Genomic DNA, 25,200 nt, shown 5'->3' with positions numbered 1-25,200 from the left:
CTGTCTGTCAGTTCATTGATCATTTTGAGCGCCATTTATCACTTGATAAATCTGCAGATGTTCTGAACACGTTTAGAGGTCTTTTCAGGAAATATGAAACCAACAAAAGTGAAATACAGTTCGTTTGATGTATGTGTATCTTTTTTAATTTCCAGCAAAAAAGTGTTCCAGAAGAGGATTTTGGTGCTACATTTGCAGTAGCTTCTCTATGAAAATGTGGCCCAGCCTCAGCGTTTGTGCTCTGGTGGCAGCGGTTATTTTCCATTCTGTGCATGTTCTGGAGTTCTGCGAGAGCTCAGGTCATGACTGTCACAGTGAAGATGTCATGGCATCAAGTCAAGACACCATCAAGTCCAGGTGGAACATGAGTTTTACAAATCTCATACATGATCTGGACGACTTCAGACTGTCATGCAATAAGCTTATAGGTAAACAAGAATTGTTTGTGTTTGTAAATACAGTAAGGTTGGTTCAGTTATAGAGATGCTGGTGTTGTTGCTGCAGATGCATTCCCAATCGACAAGATCGATGGCAACTTTGTTCGAACTGTGAAGAATTGCATATTCTCCAAATCCATTCCAACCCTACTGAAAGGCCCGTTAAGACTCGGAGCAATGTCCAAGGTGATATAACAGTATGATTATCAACGTTATATGTAGACGTTTTATAGTATAATATAAAGTCTAATGTTTTGTTTTTGTTAGGACGTCATCGAGGGGATCTTAGATTTGGACATAGCAGTAACCCAATCAAATGAGTTCTTGCATTATGCCAGTGGTGGCAAACTGTTCCAGGGTTCTGTCCCTCTAGCTCACAGATACGGAGGTCATCAGGTAAAATTGACTTTTCTTTGTTTTTCCCCCTTCAATTAGAGTAATTACTTGTATGTATTGTACATAATGTTGTGCCAAGGGTCACGTTTTGCACTAATAATCACTAAGGACATTATGTTGTTGTTGAGGTTTTTTTTTTTTTTTTTTTTTTTTTGCTTTTGGGTTTCTTTGGGGGGTCAAATAATGTCTTTGTTAATTGGTGGAAATATTGGTTGTACAACAAAATAGAAACCATTAAATCTTGACGATGAGTCAGATAAGGTGACGATAATTATGAAACCCTTCCTTTTCAGAGCTACAGGTAGCCACAATGGGATAAGGAGTTGGGCTCCCAATGTACAGACTTGTGTTTAATTCCAGGTCTGTGCTACCTGTCTGTGTCCTTCGACAAGAGACTTCTGTATTATCCCAGTCCAATCAGCTAAAAAATGGGTATCATATACCCATATAAGTCAGACTGGCATCCGTAGACTGTCATCAGAATCATGCTTCAGAATCTGGGGATAACCACCAATGGGCATCACGATCGAAACAGTGGGGTAAAAAAGTATTTAGTCAGTCCCTGATTGTGCAAGTTCTCCTACTTAGAAAGATGAGAGAGGTCTGTAATTTTCAAAATAGGTACACTTCAACTGTGAGAGACAAAATGAGGGAAAAAAAAAATCCAGGAAATCACATTGTAGGATTTTTAAATTAAATCAAATCAATTTTATTTATATAGCGCCAAATCACTGCAAACAGTTGCCCCAAGGCGCTTTATATTGTAAGGCAAAGCCTTACAATAATTACGGAAAAACCCCAATGGTCAAAATGACCCCCTGTGAGCAAGCACTTGGCGACAGTGGGAAGGAAAAACTCCCTTTTAACAGGAAGAAACCTCCAGCAGAACCAGGCTCAGGGAGGGGCAGTCTTCTGCTGGGACTGGTTGGGGCTGAGGGAGAGAACCAGGAAAAAGACATGCTGTGGAGGGGAGCAGAGATCAATCACTAATGATTAAATGCAGAGTGGTGCATACAGAGCAAAAAGAGAAAGAAACACTCAGTGCATCATGGGAACCCCCCAGCAGTCGAAGTCTATAGCAGCATAACTAAGGGATGGTTCAGGGTCACCTGATCCAGCCCTAACTATAAGCTTTAGCAAAAAGGAAAGTTTTAAGCCTAATCTTAAAAGTAGAGAGGGTGTCTGTCTCCCTGATCCAAATTGGGAGCTGGTTCCACAGGAGAGGAGCCTGAAAGCTGAAGGCTCTACCTCCCATTCTACTCTTACAAACCCTAGGAACTACAAGTAAGCCTGCAGTCTGAGAGCGAAGTGCTCTATTGGGGTAATATGGTACTATGAGGTCCCTAAGATAAGATGGGACCTGATTATTCAAAACCTTATAAGTAAGAAGAAGAATTTTAAATTCTATTCTAGAATTAACAGGAAGCCAATGAAGAGAGGCCAATATGGGTGAGATATGCTCTCTCCTTCTAGTCCCTGTCAGTACTCTAGCTGCAGCATTTTGAATTAACTGAAGGCTTTTCAGAGAACTTTTAGGACAACCTGATAATAATGAATTACAATAGTCCAGCCTAGAGGAAATAAATGCATGAATTAGTTTTTCAGCATCACTCTGAGACAAGACCATTCTAATTTTAGAGATATTGCACAAATGCAAAAAAGCAGTCCTACATATTTGTTTAATATGCGCATTGAATGACATATCCTGATCAAAAATGACTCCAAGTTTTGTCACAGTATTACTAAAGGTCAGGGTAATGCCATCCAGAGTAAGGATCTGGTTAGACACCATGTTTCTAAGATTTGTGGGGCCAAGTACAATAACTTCTGTTTTATCTGAGTTTAAAAGCAGGAAATTAGAGGTCATCCATGTCTTTATGTCTGTAAGACAATCCTGCAGTTTAGCTAATTGGTGTGTGTCCTCTGGCTTCATGGATAGATAAAGCTGGGTATCATCTGCGTAACAATGAAAATTTAAGCAATGCTTTCTAATAATACTGCCTAAGGGAAGCATGTATAACGTGAATAAAATTGGTCCTAGCACAGAACCTTGTGGAACTCCATAATTAACCTTAGTCTGTGAAGAAGATTCCTCATTTACATGAACAAATTGTAATCTATTAGATTAAAATATGATTCAAACCACCACAGCACAGTGCCTTTAATACCTATGGCATGCTCTAATCTCTGTAATAAAATTTTATGGTCAACAGTATCAAAAGCAGCACTGGGGTCTAACAGAACAAACACAGAGATGAGTCCACTGTCTGAGGCCATAAGAAGATCTTTTGTAACCTTCACTAATGCTGTTTCTGTACTATGATGAATTCTAAAACCTGACTGAAACTCTTCAAATAGACCATTCCTCTGCAGATGATCAGTTAGCTGTTTTACAACTACCCTTTCAAGAATTTTTGAGAGAAAAGGAAGGTTGGAGATTGGCCTATAATTAGCTAAGATAGCTGGGTCAAGTGATGGCTTTTTAAGTAATGGTTTTATTACTGCCACCTTAAAAGCCTGTGGTACATAGCCAACTAATAAAGATAGATTGATCATATTTAAGATCGAAGCATTAATTAATGGTAGGGCTTCCTTGAGCAGCCTGAAAGAGTCTAACCAAATACCGGCATCACTGAAAGCAGCCAAAGATAACGATATGTCTTTGGGATGGTTATGAGTAATTTTTTTTCTAATAGTTAAAATTTTATTAGCAAAGAAAGTCATGAAGTCATTACTAGTTAAAGTTAAAGGAATACTCGGCTCAACAGAGCTCTGACTCTTTGTCAGCCTGACTACAGTGCTGAAAAGAAACCTGGGGTTGATCTTATTTTCTTCAATTAGTGATGAGTAGAAAGATGTCCTAGCTTTACGGAGGGCTTTTTTTTATAGAGCAACAGACTCTTTTTCCAGGCTAAGTGAAGATCTTCTAAATTAGTGAGATGCCATTTCCTCTCCAACTTACGGGTTATTTGCTTTAACCTGCGAGTTTGTGAGTTATACCACAGAGTCAGGCACTTCTGATTTAAGGCTCTCTTTTTCAGAGGAGCTACAGCATCCAAAGTTGTCTTCAATGAGGATGTAAAACTATTGACGAGATAATCTATCTCACAGAGTTTAGGTAGCTACTCTGCACTGTGTTGGTATATGGCATTGGAGAACATTACAAAGAAGGAATCATATCCTTAAACCTAGTTACAGCGCTTTCTGAAAGACCTCTACTGTAATGAAACTTATTCCCCACTTCTGGGTAGTCCATCAGAGTAAATGTAAATGTTATTAAGAAATGATCAGACAGAAGGGGGTTTCAGGGAATACTGTTAAGTCTTCAATTTCCATACCATAAGTCAGAACAAGATCTAAGGTATGATTAAAGTGGTGGGTGGACTCGTTTACATTTTGAGCAAAGCCAATCGAGTCTAACAATATATTAAATGCAGTGTTGAGGCTGTCATTCTCAGCATCTGTGTGGATGTTAAAATCGCCCACTATAATTATCTGAGCTAAGCACTAAGTCAGACAAAAGGTCCGAAAATTCACAGAGAAACTCACAGTAACGATCAGGTGGACGATAGATAACAACAAATAAAACTGGTTTTTGGGACTTCCAATTTGGATGGACAAGACTAACAGTCAAGCTTTCAAATGAATTAAAGCTCTGTCTGGGTTTTTGATTAATTAATAAGCTGGAGTGGAAGATTGCTGCTAATCCTCCCCCTCGGCCCCTGCTACGAGCATTCTTGCAGTTAGTGTGACTCGATTTAAATTTAAGAATTTATTTGTAAATTATGGTGGAAAATAAGTATTTGGTCAATAACAAAAGTTCAACTCAATACTTTGTAACATAATCTTTGTTAGCAATGACAGAAGTCAAACGTTTCCTGTAAGTCTTCACCAGGTTTGCACACACCGTAGCTGATATTTTGGCCCATTCCTCCATGCAGATCTCCTCTAGAGCAGTGCTATTTGGGGGCTGTCGCTGGGCAACACAGACTTTCAACTCCCCCCCACAAATTTTCTATGGGGTTGAGTTCTGGAGACTGGCTTCGCCACTGCAGGACCTTGAAATGCTTTTTACGGAGCCACTCCTTCGTTGCCGAGCATGCTGGAAGACCCAGCCATGTTGCATCTTCAGGGCTCTCACTGACAGAAGGAGGTTTTGGCTTAAAAGCTCACGATACATGGCCACGTTCATTCTTCCCTTAACACGGATCAGTCATCCTGTCCCCTTTGCAGAAAACAGCCCCAAAGCATGCTGTTTCCACCCCCATGCTTCACAGTAGGTATGGTGTTCTTGGAATGCAACTCAGCATTCTTCTTCCTCCAAACACAACAAGTTTTTACCGAAATGTTCTATTTTGGTTTCATCTGACCACATGATATTCTCCCAATCCTCTTCTGGATCATCCATATGCTCTCTGGCAAACTTCAGACAGGCCTGGACATGTACTGGCTTAAGCAGGGGGAAACACCTGGCACTGCAGGATTTGAGTCCCTCTCGGCGTAGCGTGTAGCCTTTGTTACTTTGGCCCCAGCTCTCTGCAGGTCATTCATTAGGTCCCTCCGTGTAGTTCTGGGATTTTTGTTCACCGTTCTCATGATCATTTTGACCCCACGGGATGACATCTTGCGTGGAGCCCCAGATCGAGGGAGATTATCAAAGGTCTTGTATGTCTTCTATTTTCTTACAATCGCTCCCACAGTTGATTTATTCACACCAACCTGCTTGACTATTGTAGATTCACTCTTCCCAGCCTGGTGCACAGCTACAATTTTCTTCCTGGTGTCCTTCGACAGCTCTTTGGTCTTGGCCATGGTTGAGTTTGGAGTCTGACTGTTTGAGGCTGTGGACAGGTATATTTTATACAGATAAGGAGTTCCAACAAATGCCATTAATACAGGTAACAGGTGGAGGACAGAAGAGCTTCTTAAAGAAGAAGTTACAGGTCTGAGAGCCAGAAATCTTGCTTGATTGTGGGTGACCAAATACTTATTTTCCACCATAATTTACAAATAAATTCTTTAAAAATCCTATAATGTGATTTCCTGGATTTTTTTTCCTCGTTTTGTCTCTCATAGTTGAAGTGTACCTATGTTGAAAATTACAGACCTCTCTCATCTTTCTAAGTAGGAGAACATGCACAATCAGGGACTGACTAAATACTTGTTTACCCCACTGTATGTGATGCACTTTTCTTCTTTACTGTCAAAGCCAGTATCATTTAGGGCTGTAACCTATTTCCACTACTAGTTAGTCTATAAATTAACCTACAAAATGCACAGCATGTGACTCAGTGGTTAGGGGTTGGACTACCAAGCTGTAGACCTGGTTGTGATTCCAGGTTTGTGCTACCTGTCTGTTTCCTTTATAAAAGACTTCAACAGCATTGCCCCAGCCCACCCAGCTGTAAATGCCCCAGCCTTGGCTGGGAAGGTAACCTGAGATGGCCTCAGATCTGCTTCACGCGATATCTGAAGATAAACATCTGCACCAAATTGCCTCAGGGCCTTTATGGAATATAGGACTTTGAGTATTATTATCAGTACTTCAAAAAAGTCATACAGAAATGTTTGTAAAATGTGTTTGCATGTGATCCCACTGGGAATTACTGATGAATATGATTTCTTCACCTTCCTCTCCAAAAGTTTGGTTACTGGGCAGGCCAGCTGGGCGATGGTCGAGCACATACTCTTGGTCAGTATACAAACAGGTGAGGGTATATAGCAGTTTAACTTTTCATGTCTTTTAGTGACTGCATTCATAAGGTACTAGGTAATGGTACTTGTGGGCATGAAGATAGTAACGGCTACAGCAGTCGGGCATTTGACCTTAATGACCTTGTCGTTCATCCAAATGACTGAACTCTGGGTGACCTTTCCAGGGCACTTCTGGAATACATGTAAGTGCATGCCACATTTGGTCCAAAACGGGATAAAAATCAAATTCCTTGAATTTTGTTAAAATGAAAAATTTAAAGGTTTTTTTTTTTTTTTTTTATTGATTAAGATTTAGCTAATTTCAACTTGCTGGACAATTCCAGAAACCACCGTCACATGTGAAGCACGTTCTGTGCAAAAAAAACAAAAGAAAACCTTAACCGTTGACCGTTCACCCAATTACCTTAACCCCAATTTGATTAGATAGAACTTTATTAATCCCTTGGGAAGACTCCCTCAGGGAAATTGAGGTTGGTTGGCCTTTGGTATGTTTGATATCGCCTGGGCAGTTTACGAGCTCACCTTCATATATGTGTGCCAGGTTTGGTGCAAATTATTGTTGTTATTTATGTATTGATTTATTTATTTTACCTTTGATCCCAATCATCTTGAGCTTTGCTGAAATTAAACTCTTATGGGCAATTCTGGAGCGGAGTAGTGGAACAAACAAACATACCTGCAAACAACCAAATGTTTCTAAAAATTTGGAATGATTAAGAGTAATTGCTCCAAATTATTTTCCTTTTTGTCTCACAGGAATGGGGAAATATGGGAACTGCAGCTAAAAGGTTCTGGAAAAACCCCATATTCAAGGTGCAGTTCTTGTTTTTAGCTTTCCTTCCCAGTTCTTTAATGTGACCGTTATTCCCTTAAACTCTGGCTTGGCCTTGGATAGCAATTCAATTTGTCTTATTTCATTTTGTCAAAATGTTTTTATTGATTCGTCTTGATGGCAACTAAAATGTTGGTGATGCAGCTTTGCAAGTAAATGTGTAAATGCACACTTGTGAAGAAGAATTCAGTCAGAAAATGTAAAGGGTATAAAACACAGGTTTGAATCAGAAAATCACTGTGACCGGGAGGTGGTAGGTTTTACTGCAGGTGGTCTTGAAAGATAAGTGACATTTGAGGAGTGGGATCCACTAACTGGTTCTTCTGTGGATTCTGTGTGACTGCAGGTCAGGAGACGGTCGAGCTGTGATCCGCTCTTCAGTGCGGGAATTCCTTTGCAGTGAGGCCATGCACTTTCTGGGTGTTCCCACCAGCAGGGCTGCTTGGTAAGAGCCCAGTTTCACAAGTGTACTAAAGTCAACTAAATGGTTGGATTTAGTTTAAGTCGATCTGAGAATGAAAATGATCATGTAAGGGCCTCTTCACACATAGTATGAATGTGGTCGAATTACGCATAAAGTGCACATGAAGGAGGAGTCGTATGCAATATGTGTAAATTCGTAGCTGCCTCCAACACCTCGTACACCTGTTGCTACAAACTGTTTGCGCACACCAGCGGCTGAAAGACAGCGTGTGCACTGTGAGAGCCCATCGAATCCTCTCTCGGTAGGTGCTGGCCAAATTCCAGCTGACACACACGAACATCGAACACCACTCGCTTGGCACTTAGAAAATGTGTGGCTATTTGCACTGTTAACACGACAACAGTCAGCAGACGATCACTTGAGCTGGATGTGAAATTTGTCTAAGTGTCCCCACGAGTGTGGCTTTGCAAACAGACACGGTGACATGTTGGTGTGTGCGCTGAACTGACGGGGTGTGTCCGCCGACAGCAGCAGCTGTGGAGATCTGTGGATCTCGATGTCACAGCTGGGGAACACATCCCGTGTTTGGACGGAAATGAATTAACAACTGTCCACTGTGCTGCGCATGTCTGCTTGCTGTCCTCCCCGTGGACATACATAAAAACATATATTGCTGTTGCAATGGGCTGCAGCGAGCACGCACATTGACAGGATGCCCCAGGTGATCCTGACCGTCAGATCATAACACGCAGCGGGTGATCTGAATATCACGTCAGCCACATGAGCTCTGTTCCACATGATGCAGTATCTGTTCTACGGTGTGCCGTCCACAAGACGTGTGTCAGGTAGGAGACACTGCCAGCAAATGTGGACATAAGAGCGTGTGGTTTAATTTTTTTTAAATACATCAATGTCCTTCTTCATATCAGGCATTTTCCCACACCTTTTACAGGACAGTGATGGTAGCTCAGCAGTAAAGTTTCTGGCTGGCAATCAGACCTTTTGGAAAGTGCAGGTCCGAATCCCGTGGGTGGCAGCTGCTCGCACGGTGTTCCCGTGTGCACAAAGCCGTTGAAGCAGCATCGTGCACACCTGCCTGTCGGCTGTTTTGCCCTGATTTGTACTTAGTCGTACTATGTATGAAGGGGCCCTAAAGAATTAAGACAAACACCGCATTTTGATTTTAAAGTGTAAATATTATGGAATCCTTGTTTTTAAAAGTTTTGCAGAATTCCAGATTTGACTTTATTCGACAATAACCTCGCTAAACTGTGTCCTTCAACATGCTGACACAAGCTTTATTTAATTTGACATTTATAAATGTGCAGTTTTTTCAAAGAAATGTTGTTCTTGAGAAATGTGCCTGTGCATATACAGACTCTGCAGTGACTGCAGCTTTTTAATATCAAATTCATTCCCGAACTGTCCAGCTGGTGGCAGCAGAGCACGCAATGTGTTCCTTTTCATGCCGGTGTCCCCTCGAGATGAGGTGTGTCGTGTTACTACGCATGCGTACGCATGTGCACATCGCTCTACCCTGGACTTGAAGACGTCACCCTTCGAGATGAGGTGCCTTGCGCAACTGCACATGTGGGGATGATGTAACTCGCATGCGCATTTATTTATTTATTTATTTTTCCTCTACCCACCACCGAGAAGAATTCATTGTATTCAGAGTATTTAAAGCCTAGTAAGTAAAACATTTTTTGTATTTTACGTTAGGAGCATAAATGTATGTATATGTATATTTTGCCAGTCAAAATAAGCTAACTCCAGGTTAAAAATACTTATCGTTTTATAGTTAGTAGATTTTATACATTACTACGTTCGGATGAACAGTTACATTGTACATATACATTTACTTGCCCATCAAAATAAGCAAACTTCGTCAAGTAATTTTTTTCAGTGCATGCATGTGCAGTTACGCGAGGAACCTCATCTCAACGATGCACCTCATCTCGACAGAACACCAGCTCTTGAACTGTGTTTGAAAAATGGTTGTTTCTAAGGTTTTGGAGCCATGTTTGGAGTTTGTCATGAGCACTGATAGAAAGTTTTTGTATTATCCCCATTCACACATTCACCCCATTGTTTAAGTATGTTTTTTTCCTTCCCCTTCTGATGTGTAGTTTGTCCTGTATTTGGTGACATAGTGGGCATCATGTTTCTCACAAAGCTTATGAAAAAAAACACCACATCCAGTAGGTGGCAGACACGTTGTCACATTCTGTTTTATTTGATCTTGTGCATAAGACATTCATTGAACTTTATGATGTCATATAGAGTGAATGTTGGAGAAGAGATCAAAGGAAAATCTCTCAATAAATTAGGAAGACATTGAAGTGAATCGTTATACTGTACCACTGATTTCAACACACTCAGAGAGTGCATACTTCAGTCAACCAATGCAAAAGGCCAAATCTGACGTTCCCATGTACGTACATGTGTACACTTACATGGTGAATTTACTGCAAAAGTCAAACTAAAATGCAGTGGAAAATGTTGGGACAGTTTGTATTCAGACATCTTGTAGCTCCCACTACAGAGTAATGAACTTTATGATGTCATATAGGGTGAATGTTGGAGAAGAGATCAAAGGAAAATCTCTTAAAATGAATTTGGAAGAGACGGAAGTGGAAAGACTGAGAGCTCGCCATCAAAACTGAATCAAATTTTTTCTGATCCAACAACCATCTCTTGACAACATTCTGTCAAAATCCTCGTCGTAGTTTTGCGGTTATTTTCATCACATTCAATCAGGTGCTGTCACATAACGTTGTCTCCCTCCATTAGTTAGTTGAGGTAAAAAGAGCATTTATCTGTTGTTTAATGAGGACAGAGACAAATGCTATAAACATAAAGGTTACTTTTTTCATGTGTCGAGAATTAATGTGAGTAAGTTTCAATATCCTTACTGAGCTTATTGACCAAAGGGGTTATTAAGAACTTCTTTCAGACTGATAGATGTCAACGTTTTCTCACTTCTGTTGCTGTTTTGTGGACAGTACAGGACTGAGAGCCTCCAGCAGCTTCTCCAGCTTGAACAGTAGTTCAGAAGAAAGTCGTACAGAACTACTACTGTTTTGTTGAGCTGATGATGTCTTGCTTTTTTAGTCTCATTGTAAGTGAAGAACCTGTGTTGAGGGATCAGTTCTACAATGGCAATGTGAAGACAGAAAGAGGTACAATAGCAACACACAAAAATTCTTGTACACTTACATTGCAATCATTATAGATAGGTCCAAAAGGGGAGCATGCAGCATCCACCACCACATTAAACTGCTTCTGGGCACGCTTGAAGTTTAACCTTAAATACCAAACTCTGTAATCTATCTACCACACCCAAGTGTGATATGGATGTCCCCTTGGCCTGATCATATCATCAAGGTCCTCAGGAATGAGGTATTTGTTTCCTGGGCTTTCTAAATGAATAAAAGTGGCAATCAAGCCCATTTCAAGATACAGTAACTTCAGCCACACTTGCTCCTAAGTTCTACAAAACAGGTGATGATAACATTATTTCATAGAACACTCCCACATATGTCCAGGAGGTGGCAGACAGGTTTATGATAAATTACACAAGCATAACAAATGTTGCTTTTTGTGTCGATCAGGTGCAGCAACGTTAATGCAGGTTTATACGGTTTAACCTTATTATTTGCCTTGTTAATTCAGAGACTTTGGTCTATTCATCCATCCATCTCAGTGCATAGGGTACATGCCTAAGCCACCCGAGTCGAAAGCCTTTTAACAAAATTTGCATATGCTGGAAAGAAGGTTGTCAAAATTCAGGCTGGCATTAAATGACTGGAAAAAGATGGATAATAAGAATAATGATGGTTGATTTCTTGGATGTGAAAGCTGGCACAAAGAGCAGTGTGTGTGTTTTTTTTTGTGTTTTTTTTTTTTTTTTTTCTTCCATGTTTTCTGTGAAATTAAAGGTTTTACCCACTGTCACAGTCTTTGACTGTGGAAATGATTGATAGTTTTGTTAGCGTTGTGGGGATGGACTTGTCTGCCTTGGTGGTTGCCATCCAGGACCCATGATGGTTCTGTGGTGTTGTGGATGCGGTGAAACTCCAGTGCATGCTCCCAGGTTGACTTTAATTTGCAGTTTTTGTCCGTCTTGAATGATGTTGTCTTCTTTATCCAGGAGCTGTTGTTCTCCGGTTAGCTAAGTCGTGGTTTCTAATTGGATCCTTAGAAATTTTAGCGCAAAGCAGAGAGCGCAAACTCCTGAGGTGAGAGTGAGCTACATCAACACTTTCTTTCTTGTTATTCTGCGCATTCCCACTACATATAAGTGCAGTGCATTCTTGTCCCGTTCCAGAAAGCTGTTGGACTTTGTGATTCTTGAGCATTTCCCATTCATCCATTTAACTGAACCAGATAAATATTTGGTGAGTCCTGTAAACAACACATGCTCAAGAATTTGCTCATTCATTGCCCATTTGTATTTGATTGCATTTAAAATATTAAACTAAATCACCAGGTCTTCAAAAAGTTTAAAATAGATGGAGGTTTTTCCCTTCATTCCTAATGATCCTGACATGCTGTGACTTGAAGTGTTAGTGGAGTTTTTCCAATTCTCATAACTAGGGATGGGTATCGAGAACCGGTTCCTTTCGGGTATCGTTAAGAAATGATTTGATCCACCGACATCAATAACCTTTTTACTTAACAATTCCCTTATCGGTCCTTCAGAGTGGCTGTTGTTTTGGGGGGTGTTTGTCAGAAAAATTATACTTTCTCTACATTGATTACAGACCCTGCAGTGGGTCTGTAATCAACTTTTCTGCAGTGCGGCTTTGCTTTGAACCTTGAACCAATCAAAGCAGTGATTCAAAGATCGAAGCAGTGCTTCGATCATTGCTTCGTTGATTAATTTTTTTCTTTCGCTTTCCCCTGCTAAAACCCTAAAGAGCATATGGCTGTGAGTATATTTGCCTTTTTTATGTTAAACCGACCTGTTATGGTCTTCTGAAACAGTTGATAGATGTATTTTATAACTTAAAGACGGCACCGATGCTAACACGTTAGCATGTCTATGGCATTTTTAATGTTAAAGTTAGCATTAAGCAGTTGCAGCTGTCAGGCATTTGCTGTCGTAAAAGTGTCAAATGTATTACAAATTGTAATATTTTTTAAATGTATTTTTGTTTATATATTAATAATAATAGCAAGCACAACAATAATAGTAATAATAACTAATCTAATGATTATATACAATTTTAGAGAAAGAGACAAAAAGAACCTGAATAAAAACACAACAGAAAATATAAAACCAACTAACAATGAACATACATAAATAAATAAATACATACATACATACAGAAATCAGTGGTGGGCACAGTTCCGATAATCCGATAACAGTCAATTATCCAAGATAATGTTTTCATTGTCGTATTATCTTTTTAGATAACTTTAAAAACCATTATTGGACTAATTATCTTCTGATAAATTTTTGCCCGATAAGTTTTAGACCGATAACATAGTAAACAAAGCTGAACAGCAGCAAACATTTTTACCTACCTGTTAAAAGTTTCCTAACAGATGTATAGTTCTACCCTCTGCAAACACAAGAGAGCTGCTTTCAGGAGAAACCACTCTATCATCTGCAGGCAAAGGAGAACTGGTCACACACAAAAAAATCATACCGATATCAACACCATACTGATACACTGGCAACATCACCCAAGTCATCCAGAGGCATACATTTTTAACTTATGGTTTAAATTTTAACCAAAATAATTTGGGACAAGTTATTTAAAATTACTGTTATGTCTGACGTTTTATAAAGTGAAAATATCAGATATATGTTTTAGTTTTAAAGTAATGTGCTAATTTTAAGGTTTTAGTGAGCACATGCTGTGCCCAGCAGTGCATAATGGTTAGGATAGGGTAATCTCAGTACATTCACGACAGGACACATGCATTTCAGACACTCTGTTGAGGCTCCACGGACAGCAGCATTAAACTCTAGTGCCTAAAACTCTCGTGAATATATTCTCTGGGTTTATAGATGTTATTGTATTTGCGTTTGTTAAATTCCACGCATCTTAAATGTAGCAGACACGGATTATTTGGAATTTTGTTTTGGCAAGTTTTCAAGGCCTCTACTGCCATCTACTGGCCAGTAGTGTTCATGGCAGTATTCGCCCTAAGTACTAAGTGTCTGGGCACCAGTAGATGGCAGTGTTCTATTTATTTTGACCCCGGTTATATCAGATGGTTGTCAAATCAACTTTTTGACCTTGAAAATGGCTTAAAAACAAAACAACAAAAACAAACAAAAAAAAACATTACAAGACAGCTCTGCAGTGTTTGTATGTGCACAGTGCGAGCGGCTGGACACTTGTTGCTCTTCAGCAGCAGGATACCCTCACGACAGCCGACCAGAATAATATCAAACAGGTTTGATTTTCATTCGATCATATGATCGGCGATCACGAGGTGGTCGTGAGATGTTAAACGCAGCTCGTTACTCCATGTATACTACACGATGCAGGACACGTGATTAACCTGAAACTCGGTCCAAAAAATTCTCGCACGAATGAAAAATCATCTGAAAAAGGGCCAAAACTCACACAGTGTAAAGCCAACATTTATGTGTGAAGACAATATTGAGTGCATGTTTTACAACATCATAAAACGTGCGCACATCATAAAACTAATAATAAAAATAATAAAACTAATAAAATGAGCGTACATTCTCTCCACATGCAAAACATTTTGCGATGATACTTCCAGGGCTCCGTAAAAATGCCTGTTTTTACAAATAAAAAATGGAATATTTTACAAAACATTAACGTGTTGGTTTACATAATGAATGACTGAACCAATCGTGTTTAGCAGAGGCACTTTTACCCAAAATCCTTTGCGATCTGTCTGTTTGTTACAAAACCTCAGAATTAGTGCATTATTCAACATTAAAAGATATATGTTATATTTTAACTTTGTACAAATGACAGAATTTACATTAATGGGGTTATTCTATCAGTATTCACACCAAACCATAAGTCAGCATGCCTTTATTTTCCAAGACCTCCGAGCTGACCAGAGCATTGTGATTGGTAGAGAGCTGGCTTTGTAGCTGCTCTCAGGGTGCTTCTGTGCTGTAGCCGTGTAGCTTCCAGCAGGGGGCAGCATGTTCAAACATAGAAGTGCGGCCTTTTGTTTGGGTCTTTTGTTGCTTTTGATGCTTCCAAAAATGATCGTGGTGTTAAAACTCAAATTCATCTTGTTAGTAGTTGCAAATGTACCAGAGACAATACTGGAATTTATCTGTTATTGGTTATCTGTAACTTTCGATACATTTTTGAGTGGTTTATCGGTTTATCTTTATCAAAGATAACTTTTCAGTTATCTGATTATCTGTTATCGAAGTTAATTTTTTGGTTATCTGTGCCCACCACTGACAGAAATAAATGTTTCCTGTGAACACCTAGTGACTCTTACACCTCCATTTCATCCCTGTCTTATTTAAGTTTAATGACAGTTTGTTTCAGTCAAACCATATTTTCAATTTGTTCATTTCTTCAGTGTTTTCCTCCAGAACTATCTGCCAAGCTAGAAAACTGCTGCATCCTCGTAAGAGCAAAATACTACTGGAATGAATTTGAATAAGGAATAAGGAAAGTTGTTTTTTCCCCACCAAAATGGATGCTGCACTCACTGCAGTTTATCGTCTGGAATAGCCCCAGAATGCATTTCAGAGCTTCTAGAATTCAAACATTTTTGTGCGGGTGGTGTTGGGGGGTAATTTTGGGTTTCAGCTTTTTTTTTGTTTTTCACCATTTTCATCCCTGAATATGTGAAATCGTGAGTCACTTTTGTGCGGATTAAAGTTACTAACTGGGACTCCTGTCTTGTTGCGAGAAAGAAACGAGAATCGTCCTCCGTACTGTTCACACAGCTCCAAACGCTGTGCGACTCTCTGCCGAGTCAAGTTAGAGCGATAGAGTCCAGTCGGAATTAATAACTTCAAAGCGATTCACCGTTTTGTTTATTTTTATTTATGTCTAGAGATCAATGATACAGTGACCAATTTCATATTTATTTACTTTAAGTCTCAATGAAATACATAGAAAACCTGTAAATCCTACTTTTAGTACAGAATTCACAAGAGGTATCGATAAGGGAATCGGATCGATAAGCATAATCAATAATGGCATCAGTATCGATAAAATCTTATCAATACCCATCCCGACTCATAACTTTCATTCTGTTGCTGTATGCAAATATATGTTTGGTATTTCTTACTTATTGTTGGCTGATTTGTACATTCATAGATGTTTTTTGCCACGGTTCAAAATGAAACCACACATCTGATTGCCAGTTGGATGTCATTTGGCTTTGCACATGGTGAGACCCCAACATGGTTTTAGCTGAAAATGTTATTGCACATTTTGTTGTTGATCTCTGTCCGCCGTGTGTCGTCCTTACAGCCGTGTGCAACACAGACAACTTCAGTCTCCTGTCCTTCACCATCGACTACGGACCGTTTGGTTTCATGGAGTCGTACGACCCCAGTTTGTACAACGATGCATATGAATGGCCCGTTTTTGTAAGACATTTTTGTCACACAGTGTTTTAATGTTGCAGATTTTATCCCAAACACATCTGATGACGATGGAAGGTATAGGATTGGAGCTCAAGCTGACATTGGACGGTTTAATCTGGAGAAGCTGCTGGAGGCTCTCAGTCCTGTACTGTCCAGAAAACAGCAGCAGGAGTGAGAAAACTTCATTATCTTTTGGTCTGAAAGAAGTTCTTAATAACCCCTTTGGTCAGTCAGCTCAGTAAAGATATTAGAACATAACTGACATTTATTATCGACATGTGACCAAAGTAACCTTTATGTTCATAGAGTTTGTCTCTGTCCTCGTTAAATACATTAGATAAATGCTCTTTTTACCTCAGCTAACTGATAGGTGGGCGGGGGGAGGAGCTTATGCGATAGCACCTGATTGAATGTGTCAAAAATATCTGCAAAATTATGGTGAGGGTTTTGTCGAGATGGTTCTTGGCTCAGAAGAAGTTGATTCGGTTTTGATGGCGAGCGCTTTCAGTCTTTCTGAATTCAACCTGAGAGATTTGTCTTTGATCTCTTCTCCAACATTCACTCTATATGACATCATAATGTTCAGTACTCTTTAGTTGGAGCTACAAGCTGTCTGAATACAAACTGTCCCAACATTTTCCACTGCATTTTGTTTTGATTTTTGCAGTAAATTCACCATGTGCAGGCTACTTACAAGGGAACAATGTCAGATTTGGTTGTTTGCATTGGTTGGCTGAAGTATGCGCTCTCTGAGTGTGTTGAAATTAGTGGTATAGTATAACGTTTCCTTTGCTTTCTTTTTCAGGGCCCAGATTATTTTGAAAGGATACACTGAAATTTACCAACAAAGGTTAGCATAATTTCTTTTCTTTATGCTTTGCCCTCCATGCCGGTTATGTGTAATGTGCTGCTGCTGCAGATATGCTAATAGCAGCACTAGGTGTCATGCTCATTAACACAGGCTAATGACTGTTTCAGTTTATTCAAGGAAAAGATAACTCTCATAAATTTTGATCCAGGATTGCCAAAACTTTTTTTATGTTTATTTTTTGCAAAGAAGACCTGCAGGTGTGATATAGTGCATAGCTTGGAAGCTTGTACTTCGCTGCGCCAATAGAGGGCACTGTTGTATATGTTGCGGAGGTGATGATCAGGTGGTTAAAGCTTTGTGTTGCTCACGGTGCATAGTGAGCATGTTGCATGGCAGCACCCTGACATCATTATGTGAATGTGAGGCATCAATGTAAAGCACTTTAGCTTTGAATGAGCTCTTCATATCTGCATGGGAGGACATCATGTTGATACAGTAGCCTGAAAGGGACATGCTTACTCTACCTTTTGCATTTTACATTGTGGCTAGAAGACTGAAGAAAAATGAAGAGGAATCAGCAGTTGCTCAACCATATACACTGTTTACTATTTGCTAGCGCTGGCTAACCAGTTTGACAACCATACATACATATAGGATCATACATACTGCTCATAACAAGAGAAGGCAAGGGAGCATGAATCCTGTCACCAAAGAAGTGAAAAAATGAAGGGAAACAAAACTCTGACCAGTGATGGTGTAATGCAGTCTGCAACCTCACCACTAGATGCCACTAAATCTAACATATTGTAGCTTTACTGACCTGTTATTGTAGGTTTTTATCTCCCTGATATGAAATACAGGCGGATATAGCGATCAGCATGTCTCTGTCTGCCTGCTTGTCCCTTTTCACATTGCCACCCTTGTTAGCGCGATATCTCAAGAAAAATTTGACCGGTTTCATTCACATTTAGCATAATGTACATGGACGATCCCCCAAAACCAGTTGATTATGATGAGCTTGGGGTCAATTTCAAGGTCACAGCGAGATATTTAAGATATTGTCATTGCCACCCTTGTTAGCGCGATATCTCAAGAACCAGTTGACCAATTTCATTAATATTTAGTGGGTGTACTTTGGGTGATCCCCTGACACTTTGTATTACTGATTTGTGGGGCCCAGGGGAAATGTCGTCTCCTGATGACTCTTGTTTAAATATTTTGACAGGCAGACAGACAACCTAAAAGCCAAAGATATTTAATTTACAGTAGTGGAAACCAGAAAAATGTCACACTGTAGAGAACAGAATCAGACTTTATTGGTTTTCAGTTTAGGTTTAAAAAAGTAAATAATTCATTTCAACAGCTGTGTCAATAAACTGAGCGATGAATATAATTTCAGGATTCAGCAGCTATTTAAAGCAAAGTTGGGACTACTTGGTGATGAGGAGGATGATGGTTATCTCATAGCCTCACTTCTAAAGGCAAGTAGTTTCTCATTTTTCCTGCGTTTGATAGATTTATCAAACTGACATTTTTAAATTTATCATTACAAGCTAAATTCTAATGAACTTTACTGAGAGAAAGTATCACATAATTTGTGTTTTATGTTTTTAGATGATGGAGGACACACAGTCAGACTTTACTATGTCCTTCAGGCAGCTGAGTGAATTATCAGCTCAGCAGCTTCAGAACAGATACTTCACACAGGTGCAAAGAAAGAATCTGCTCATTGGATTAAATTAAAATAAAAAAGGTGGTGCATTTCCAAGAGACCATGTGTAATTGTCCTGCTTTTCATTAGGAGTTTTAGAGCAATAAATGTACAAGTTACATATAAAAATCAAGTACGAATCACTGAAAGAAAGACATTTAGGAGACAAGATTTATACCTTATTGACATTAACTGTACCAAACTGTACCTTTGAATCTTCAGCTACGGTTGCCGTATTTGTATCAGGTGGTGGTATCGGCGTGGATCGTGATGGTCGCCATTCTGTGAGCAAAATACAACCCCAATTCCATTGAAGTTGGGACGTTGTGTAAAATATAAATTAAAAACAGAATACAATGATTTGCAAATCCTCTTCAACCTACGAGAATATTCAAGTGAATACACCACAAAGACAAGATATTTAATGTTCAAACTGATAAACTTTATTGTTTTGTGCAAATATTTGCTTATTTTGAAATGGATGCCTGCAACACGTTTCAAAAAAGCTGGGACAGTGATATGTTTACCACTGTGTTACATCACCTTTCCTTCTAACAACACTCAGTAAGCGTTTGGGAACTGAGGACACTAATTGTTGAAGCTTTGTAGGTGGAATTCACAGTCCTGGGTCTCCGTTGTTGTATTTTGCACTTCATAATGTGCAACACATTTTCAATGGGTGACAGGTCTGGACTGCAGGCAGGCCAGTCTAGTACCTGCACTCTTTTATTATGAAGCCACACTGTTGTAACACGTGCAGAATGTGGCTTGGCATTGTCTTGCTGAAATAAGCAGGGACGTCCCTGAAAAAGACGTTGCTTGGAATGCACCATGTGTTGCTCCAAAACCTGGATGTACCTTTCAGCATTGATGGTGCCATCACAGATGTGTAAGTTGCCCATGCCATGGGCACTAACACACCCCCATACCATCACAGATGCTGGCTTTTGAACTTTGTGCTGGTAACAATCTGGATGGTCTTTTTCCTCTTTTGTCTGGAGGATACAACGTCCATGATTTCCAAAAACAATTTGAAATGTGGACTCATCAGACCACAGCACACTTTTCCACTTTCCGTCTGTCCATTTCAAATGAGCTCGGGCCCAGAGAAGGCAGCGGTGTTTCTGGATGTTGTTGATGTATGAATTTGACTTTGCATGGTAGAGTTTTAACTTGCACTTGTCGATGTAGCGATGAACTGTGTTAACTGACAATGGTTTTCTGAAGTGTTCCTGAGTTTTTAATGCAGTGCCGCCTGCGGGATCGAAGGTCATTGCTGCTAAATCTTACAGAGCTAATGTTTTCAAAAGTTCAATATTCATTTAAAATCATGTTCAAGAGTACTTTTTCTTTCCACATTAGATGTGGGCTCTTTGTGATTTGTCATCCCACATGCTCTTCTCTGACTGGATCAGGATGTACCTGCACCGACTTAGCAGGTAAGTAAAATGGCATCTGGTCGAAATTTGTGTCGTGATGACAGTTTTCTCTCTGAAGATAAGCAGTCATAATTATCCTGAGCCCACCTTAAGTGTGGGAAGAAGGTTTTTGAGGAACAGTGCAACATGTTGCAAGCTGCATACAAGCAACAGTGGCCCCTAGTGGCTTAAGATGAGCAACAAAATCTGCAAACAAAATAAGTGCAACAGATAAATGCATATAACATAAGAATCTTTCTTTTTGTATTACAAGCACCAAATTTGGCACAATGGTACTTCTTGGCCTACTTTTCTGCAAAACAAAAGCTGTTGGCTACTTCAGTTTTCAAGATGCCAGCCATTTGAGCTCCAGGAAATGTGCATTTTCATCATATAATTGCACAATCGTGGTTTGTTACAAAGCTGTGCTTGTTAAATATTGTACTGTGGACTAATTGGGATTTGAAATTAACCTAAGGCAATGTTTTCATGCTTTTTAGATGGGTTGTATATGTTTTTAATATGTGTACATACATGCTGTAGAACGTGTATGCTGCAGAACATGCGATAGTGTTTGGGGTGTAAGGGTTTAGTTGTAGAGGTCCTTTCGATGAACACTAGTCCTCATTGATTACCTAATGTAGTATAATTTTTTTTCAATAAGACAAGTGGTGTGCTAAAAGCAAACATAAAGAAATGTAAATGCCAATGGTTTTGTGTGTACAATGAAGTATTTAATGGCAACACTTATTAGAAACAACTCAGAAACGATAAATATACGATGTCACGGACCTCATGTGCAACTATTGTACTCTCCAGTGCACTGTATGTGAACCATATGTTTGTGTGAAGAAAAGCTGTATAAATATATTTTTTAAAAATGTCAAAAGAAAGAGCTAAAACAAGGGTAAAAAATGAGAAGATAACTTAGTTTTAGAAAAAATGATGTTCTACTGGTGAAAAGATACAATGTTAGGGGGCTGGCCGGTGGGCGTGGAAGCTCCAGTCCCAAATAGTATACGAAAGACGAGCACAGGTCGAGGTTAGGTCAGAGTGTTTTTGGTCTAACTTGAGTACACTGCTGAACTTTGCTCTCCTTTCTTACCTGGCAATAAAGGTACATTTTTGCACTGTTAGATAATATCTGTGCTAATTCTTTATTTTATGTTAGCTATCAACTATTTGTGTTATTTGTTTGGATGTTCTGAGAAATATAAGTTAAGTTTTACTTTATCAGGTGTCCAAGTCTCAGACATAGGGAGCGCTCCCCCTGTTGGTGAGAGCCAGTAACATTAGAAATGTGAGACTAAACCACACCCATTGTTAACACCCACAAGGTATAAAATGTGTTGTATTACTCATTTTAGGGGCCTTTCTCAAGATGGACACTGTCTGTGAGGGTCCCAGGCCTGGTTTCTAACATGACCTTGAATAAACTCAAAATGGGGAATACAATGGTTTGGTTTTTGGTAAAGGGCAGAATTTTATATAAAAGAACCAGGTAGAAATAACAACCTTACTCTGACTCCTGCTTAGAGCTACGTGTGATGACCAAGGACTTTGGTCCAAATCTCCACAACATTTTCTCTTACCTATGGGTCCAAGTAGTTGCTTGTGCATGGCAATGGCCACACCCCAGTCAACTGCTTTGACCTGAGGGCTAAACTAGGTAAGGGTAGCAAACAGAGATCCTCTGTGATTGAGTTTTCTTTGCTCCCATATCAGTGCATGAAGACTGGAAACTTTCAGAATGGAGTGTTGAATGGATGAATAAATGACTTCAACAGTGTTTCCCCCAAAAAATTTAAAATAAAATGTCATCTGGTGAACAGCTTTTTTGAAAAAAACAATAACAAAAAACAAAACAAAACGAGGACTTCTCAGAAGTATTTACACCAAATTTGATGCTTATATCATCAACTGAACAATTTTTACACTTCTCTGTTGCACTAAAAAGGCCTGTTTTATATGTGCCTGCTTGTACAAGCCCAGACATGTCCCACTGTGCTGACATTCCTATTTAAACTAATATACATATAAAAGAAGAATAACTGAGTTGTGTTAAAACATGCCAACATGGCCCAAAATAGGAGGTTCACGTCTCCTCACTGGTATCTATCAGAATCCAAGATTTCAGAGTTGAGTTGGCAGCTTCCTCCTTTCGTTTCTTCTTCTTTTGTTTTCAGGCGGGTTGCCAGGTCTGCATTTCATAAGACAACCCATTAGGAGGCAAGTCGGATTAAGGCATTTCATCTCATCTTTACACTTTTTTGGATTGTAGGTGATTGTAGTAGATCAGCACCCTGTGGAATAGGTGTGTGGAATCTGGATTTTTTATTTTTAGAATAGGAGAATGGCAATTAAAAAAAAAAAAAAATCTTAGGTGACAGAGGTGATCCTGAAATTGACAAATTAAAGAGGAGACTGATGTTTTACCAAACTACATGCCATGATCGAGAATAAATAATCTGGTCCTGTCGGTTTTAAGAGAGAGAGGCATTGTGACATTCCAGGGAACTGATCGAGGTTATGTCCAGTTACTTTTGTTTATAACCTAAAAAGACTTGGTATTATCAGTAAAATTGTGTTTATGGGTGATTCTTTAACTACGGGCACTATTGGCCTTGTAAATGTAATTTCCACCACACCATTGCCTTACAATATAAAGTGCCTTGGGGCAACTGTTTGTTGTGATTTGAGCTATATACATGTGCTCTGATGTCACTGTTTATCTCCATAGGAACTACCCAAACAATCTTTCATACAAACTGTTTAAAGGGACATTACAGTGTTGTGGTGGAAATTAGGGCAATAGTGTGGGACAACTACATTTTGTTTAAAAAAAAAATCACAACAGTTGTATGACATTGAATACCCCAATTATGTTTTGATTATTTTACTGATATTTTATTCAGAGATATTTTAAAACATTAGAAAAAATGTTTCTTTACCATTTATTTTTATCATTGAAGATCAAAAGTCTGGGTGTGGGACAAGCACAAAACGGCAATATTTGCATATAATGATGCTGAAAAAAGGTGAAAAAATCATCATAGACTACTAGAACAAATTTCTTAACACACTTTCATTGTAAAGATAACTATAAAAGTGTGGAATTTCCCCTTTTTTCTGTTTTTCATACAATATGATCAAAGGACATAAGTGCCCGTAGTCTAAGAATCACCCTTATATCTTAACTGATTTTGTTTTTCTGTTCAGACAACAAGAAGACAGCGATTTGAATCGTCAACGCAGGATGAAAAGTAAGGCAGTTTACAGTATATTGAAATTGTATGTGAAGAAACTTGAAATTGACCAAAAATGAAAGTTTTGTTTAAAAAACATTTCTCTTTCAGATGTAAATCCAAGATATGTGCTGAGGAACTGGATGGCAGAATCTGCTATAAAGAAAGCGGAGATGAATGATTTTTTTGAAGTATGTAACTGACAAATGATATTTTGTAAAAATGTCCAAACTAGAAGTTGTGTTTTATTTCCTGTTACAAACGGGTGCATTTCTGTGGCTTGTTGCTCACTAGGTGGAGCTGCTGCACCACATCCTGTCATTCCTCTTTGTTACACAAGACCCTGCAGAGGAGGCGGGTTATGCAGCAAGACCTCCACTGTGGGCTAAGAGGTTAAAGGTCAGCTGTTCCTCTTGAGTGCCCACGAGGTAACAACACGGTGCTAAATTGGAGGCACTGTTGTATTTGTGAGATTTTGGACTGTTACAAAGCCAAGAATGCATTTGTAATCGAATATCAAGGTCAGGAAAGTTTTGACTGGAAATAGCCCACAGAAAGTTACATACAGCTGCTGCAGAAAACTCAAATTGATATTTTCCTCAACTTTCTGTGAATGCACTATGTTTTAAACTGAAAATGTTTCCATCCAGCTTATAATTCCAGTCTGATGCTGTTATATGTGTGTGTCAGAAAAATTACAGGGACACTTTTTAATCAGAGTATAGCATCAAGTCAATTCAATTTCTGAAATATTAATCTGGTCAGTTAAGTAGCAGAGGGGACTGTTCATCAGTTTCAGATGTTTTCGTGTTAATTAAATTAACAACAGGTGCACTAGAGGGGCAACAATGAGACAACACCCAAACCAGGAATGGTTTTAAAGGTGGCCTAGTTTTGGCTAGGGTTGGTGTCACTAATGGCAGCGTTGTGCAGTAGCTGGACCCTACAGAGGTTGCACAGGTTGTCCAACCCCTCCAGGATGGCACATCAATATGTGCCATTGCCAGAAGATTTGCTGTTTCTCCCAACACAATCTCAAGAGCATGGAGGAGATTCCAGGAGACAGGCAGTTACTCTGGAGAACTGGACAGGGCCGTAGAAGGTCCATAACCAATCTGCAGGGGTGGTTTCTGTTCCTTTGTGTAAGGAGGAACAGGATGAGCACTGCCAGAGTCTTACAAAATAACCTCCAGCAGGCCACTGGTGTGAATGTCTCTGATCAAACATTCACAGACAGACTGCATGAGGGTCGCCTGAGGTTGCGACGTCCTGTAGTGGGCCTGTGCTCGCTGGCCGGCACCATGGAGCTTGATTGGCATTTGCCATAGAACATCAGAATTGGCACGTCATCCTGAGCACATGTGACAGATGTGAAAGAGTCTGGAGATGCTGTGGTGAACGTTATTGTGCCTGCAACATCATTCAGCATGACCGGTTTAGTGGTGACTCAGTGATGGTCTGGGGAGGCGTATCTCTGGAAGGATGCACAGACCTCTACGAGCTAGACAACAGCACCCTGACTGCTGTTAGGTATTGGGATAAAATCCTTGGACCCATTGTCAGTATCAGTCAATCAATCAATTTTTTTATATAGCGCCAAATCACAACAAACAGTTGCCCCAAGGCGCTTTATATTGTAAGGCAAGGC

The 25,200-nt window shown here is 39.5% G+C and overlaps 2 protein-coding genes across 3 annotated transcripts in view; one reads left to right on the top strand and one right to left on the bottom strand.

Moving 5' to 3' along the window:
- LOC117506788 (protein adenylyltransferase SelO-like) lies at nt 1-25,170 on the top strand. Of its 2 annotated transcripts, none has more exons than XM_034166420.1 (19): nt 1-428; nt 505-623; nt 705-833; nt 6,477-6,541; nt 7,305-7,361; nt 7,727-7,825; nt 10,919-10,986; nt 11,958-12,045; nt 12,135-12,204; nt 16,096-16,168; nt 16,252-16,335; nt 16,409-16,538; nt 17,173-17,217; nt 18,578-18,659; nt 18,793-18,885; nt 20,252-20,328; nt 23,530-23,570; nt 23,664-23,743; nt 23,847-25,170. In XM_034166420.1, exons 1-19 carry the CDS (start codon nt 209-211, stop codon nt 23,967-23,969), a joined length of 1,743 nt encoding a protein of 580 aa, XP_034022311.1. In that variant the 5' UTR covers nt 1-208; the 3' UTR covers nt 23,970-25,170. The 2 variants fall into 2 exon arrangements, with proteins under 2 accessions (XP_034022311.1, XP_034022304.1); XM_034166413.1 differs by having other exon boundaries at nt 23,527-23,570.
- The window catches only part of apbb1ip (amyloid beta (A4) precursor protein-binding, family B, member 1 interacting protein), a 97,754-nt gene continuing 87,882 nt past the window's right edge, over nt 15,329-25,200 (bottom strand). The window contains exons 15-16 of the mRNA XM_034166431.1: nt 16,292-16,297; nt 15,329-15,340 (exon numbers count right to left, since the gene is read on the bottom strand). The gene's annotated coding sequence lies outside the window, so the exon portion shown is untranslated. The remainder of the gene's footprint in view (nt 15,341-16,291; nt 16,298-25,200) is intronic.

The sequence above is a fragment of the Thalassophryne amazonica genome, chromosome 1 (genome assembly GCF_902500255.1).
Source record: "Thalassophryne amazonica chromosome 1, fThaAma1.1, whole genome shotgun sequence".
Taxonomy (NCBI): Eukaryota; Metazoa; Chordata; class Actinopteri; order Batrachoidiformes; family Batrachoididae; genus Thalassophryne; species Thalassophryne amazonica.
Note: the sequence above shows the minus strand (reverse complement) of the source record. Positions and strands in the feature narration are given on the sequence as shown.

What these genes read in the sequence shown, in the direction of transcription:
- LOC117506788 (XM_034166413.1), top strand. Translation starts at nt 209, where the DNA reads ATGAAAATGTGGCCCAGCCTCAGCGTTTGTGCTCTGGTGGCAGCGGTT. An exon ending in AGAGAGCGCAAACTCCTGAG is followed by an intron (nt 12,046 to 12,134) that starts GTGAGAGTGAGC and finishes GTCCCGTTCCAG; the next exon opens with AAAGCTGTTGGACTTTGTGA. An exon ending in ACTGAAATTTACCAACAAAG is followed by an intron (nt 17,218 to 18,577) that starts GTTAGCATAATT and finishes ATATAATTTCAG; the next exon opens with GATTCAGCAGCTATTTAAAG.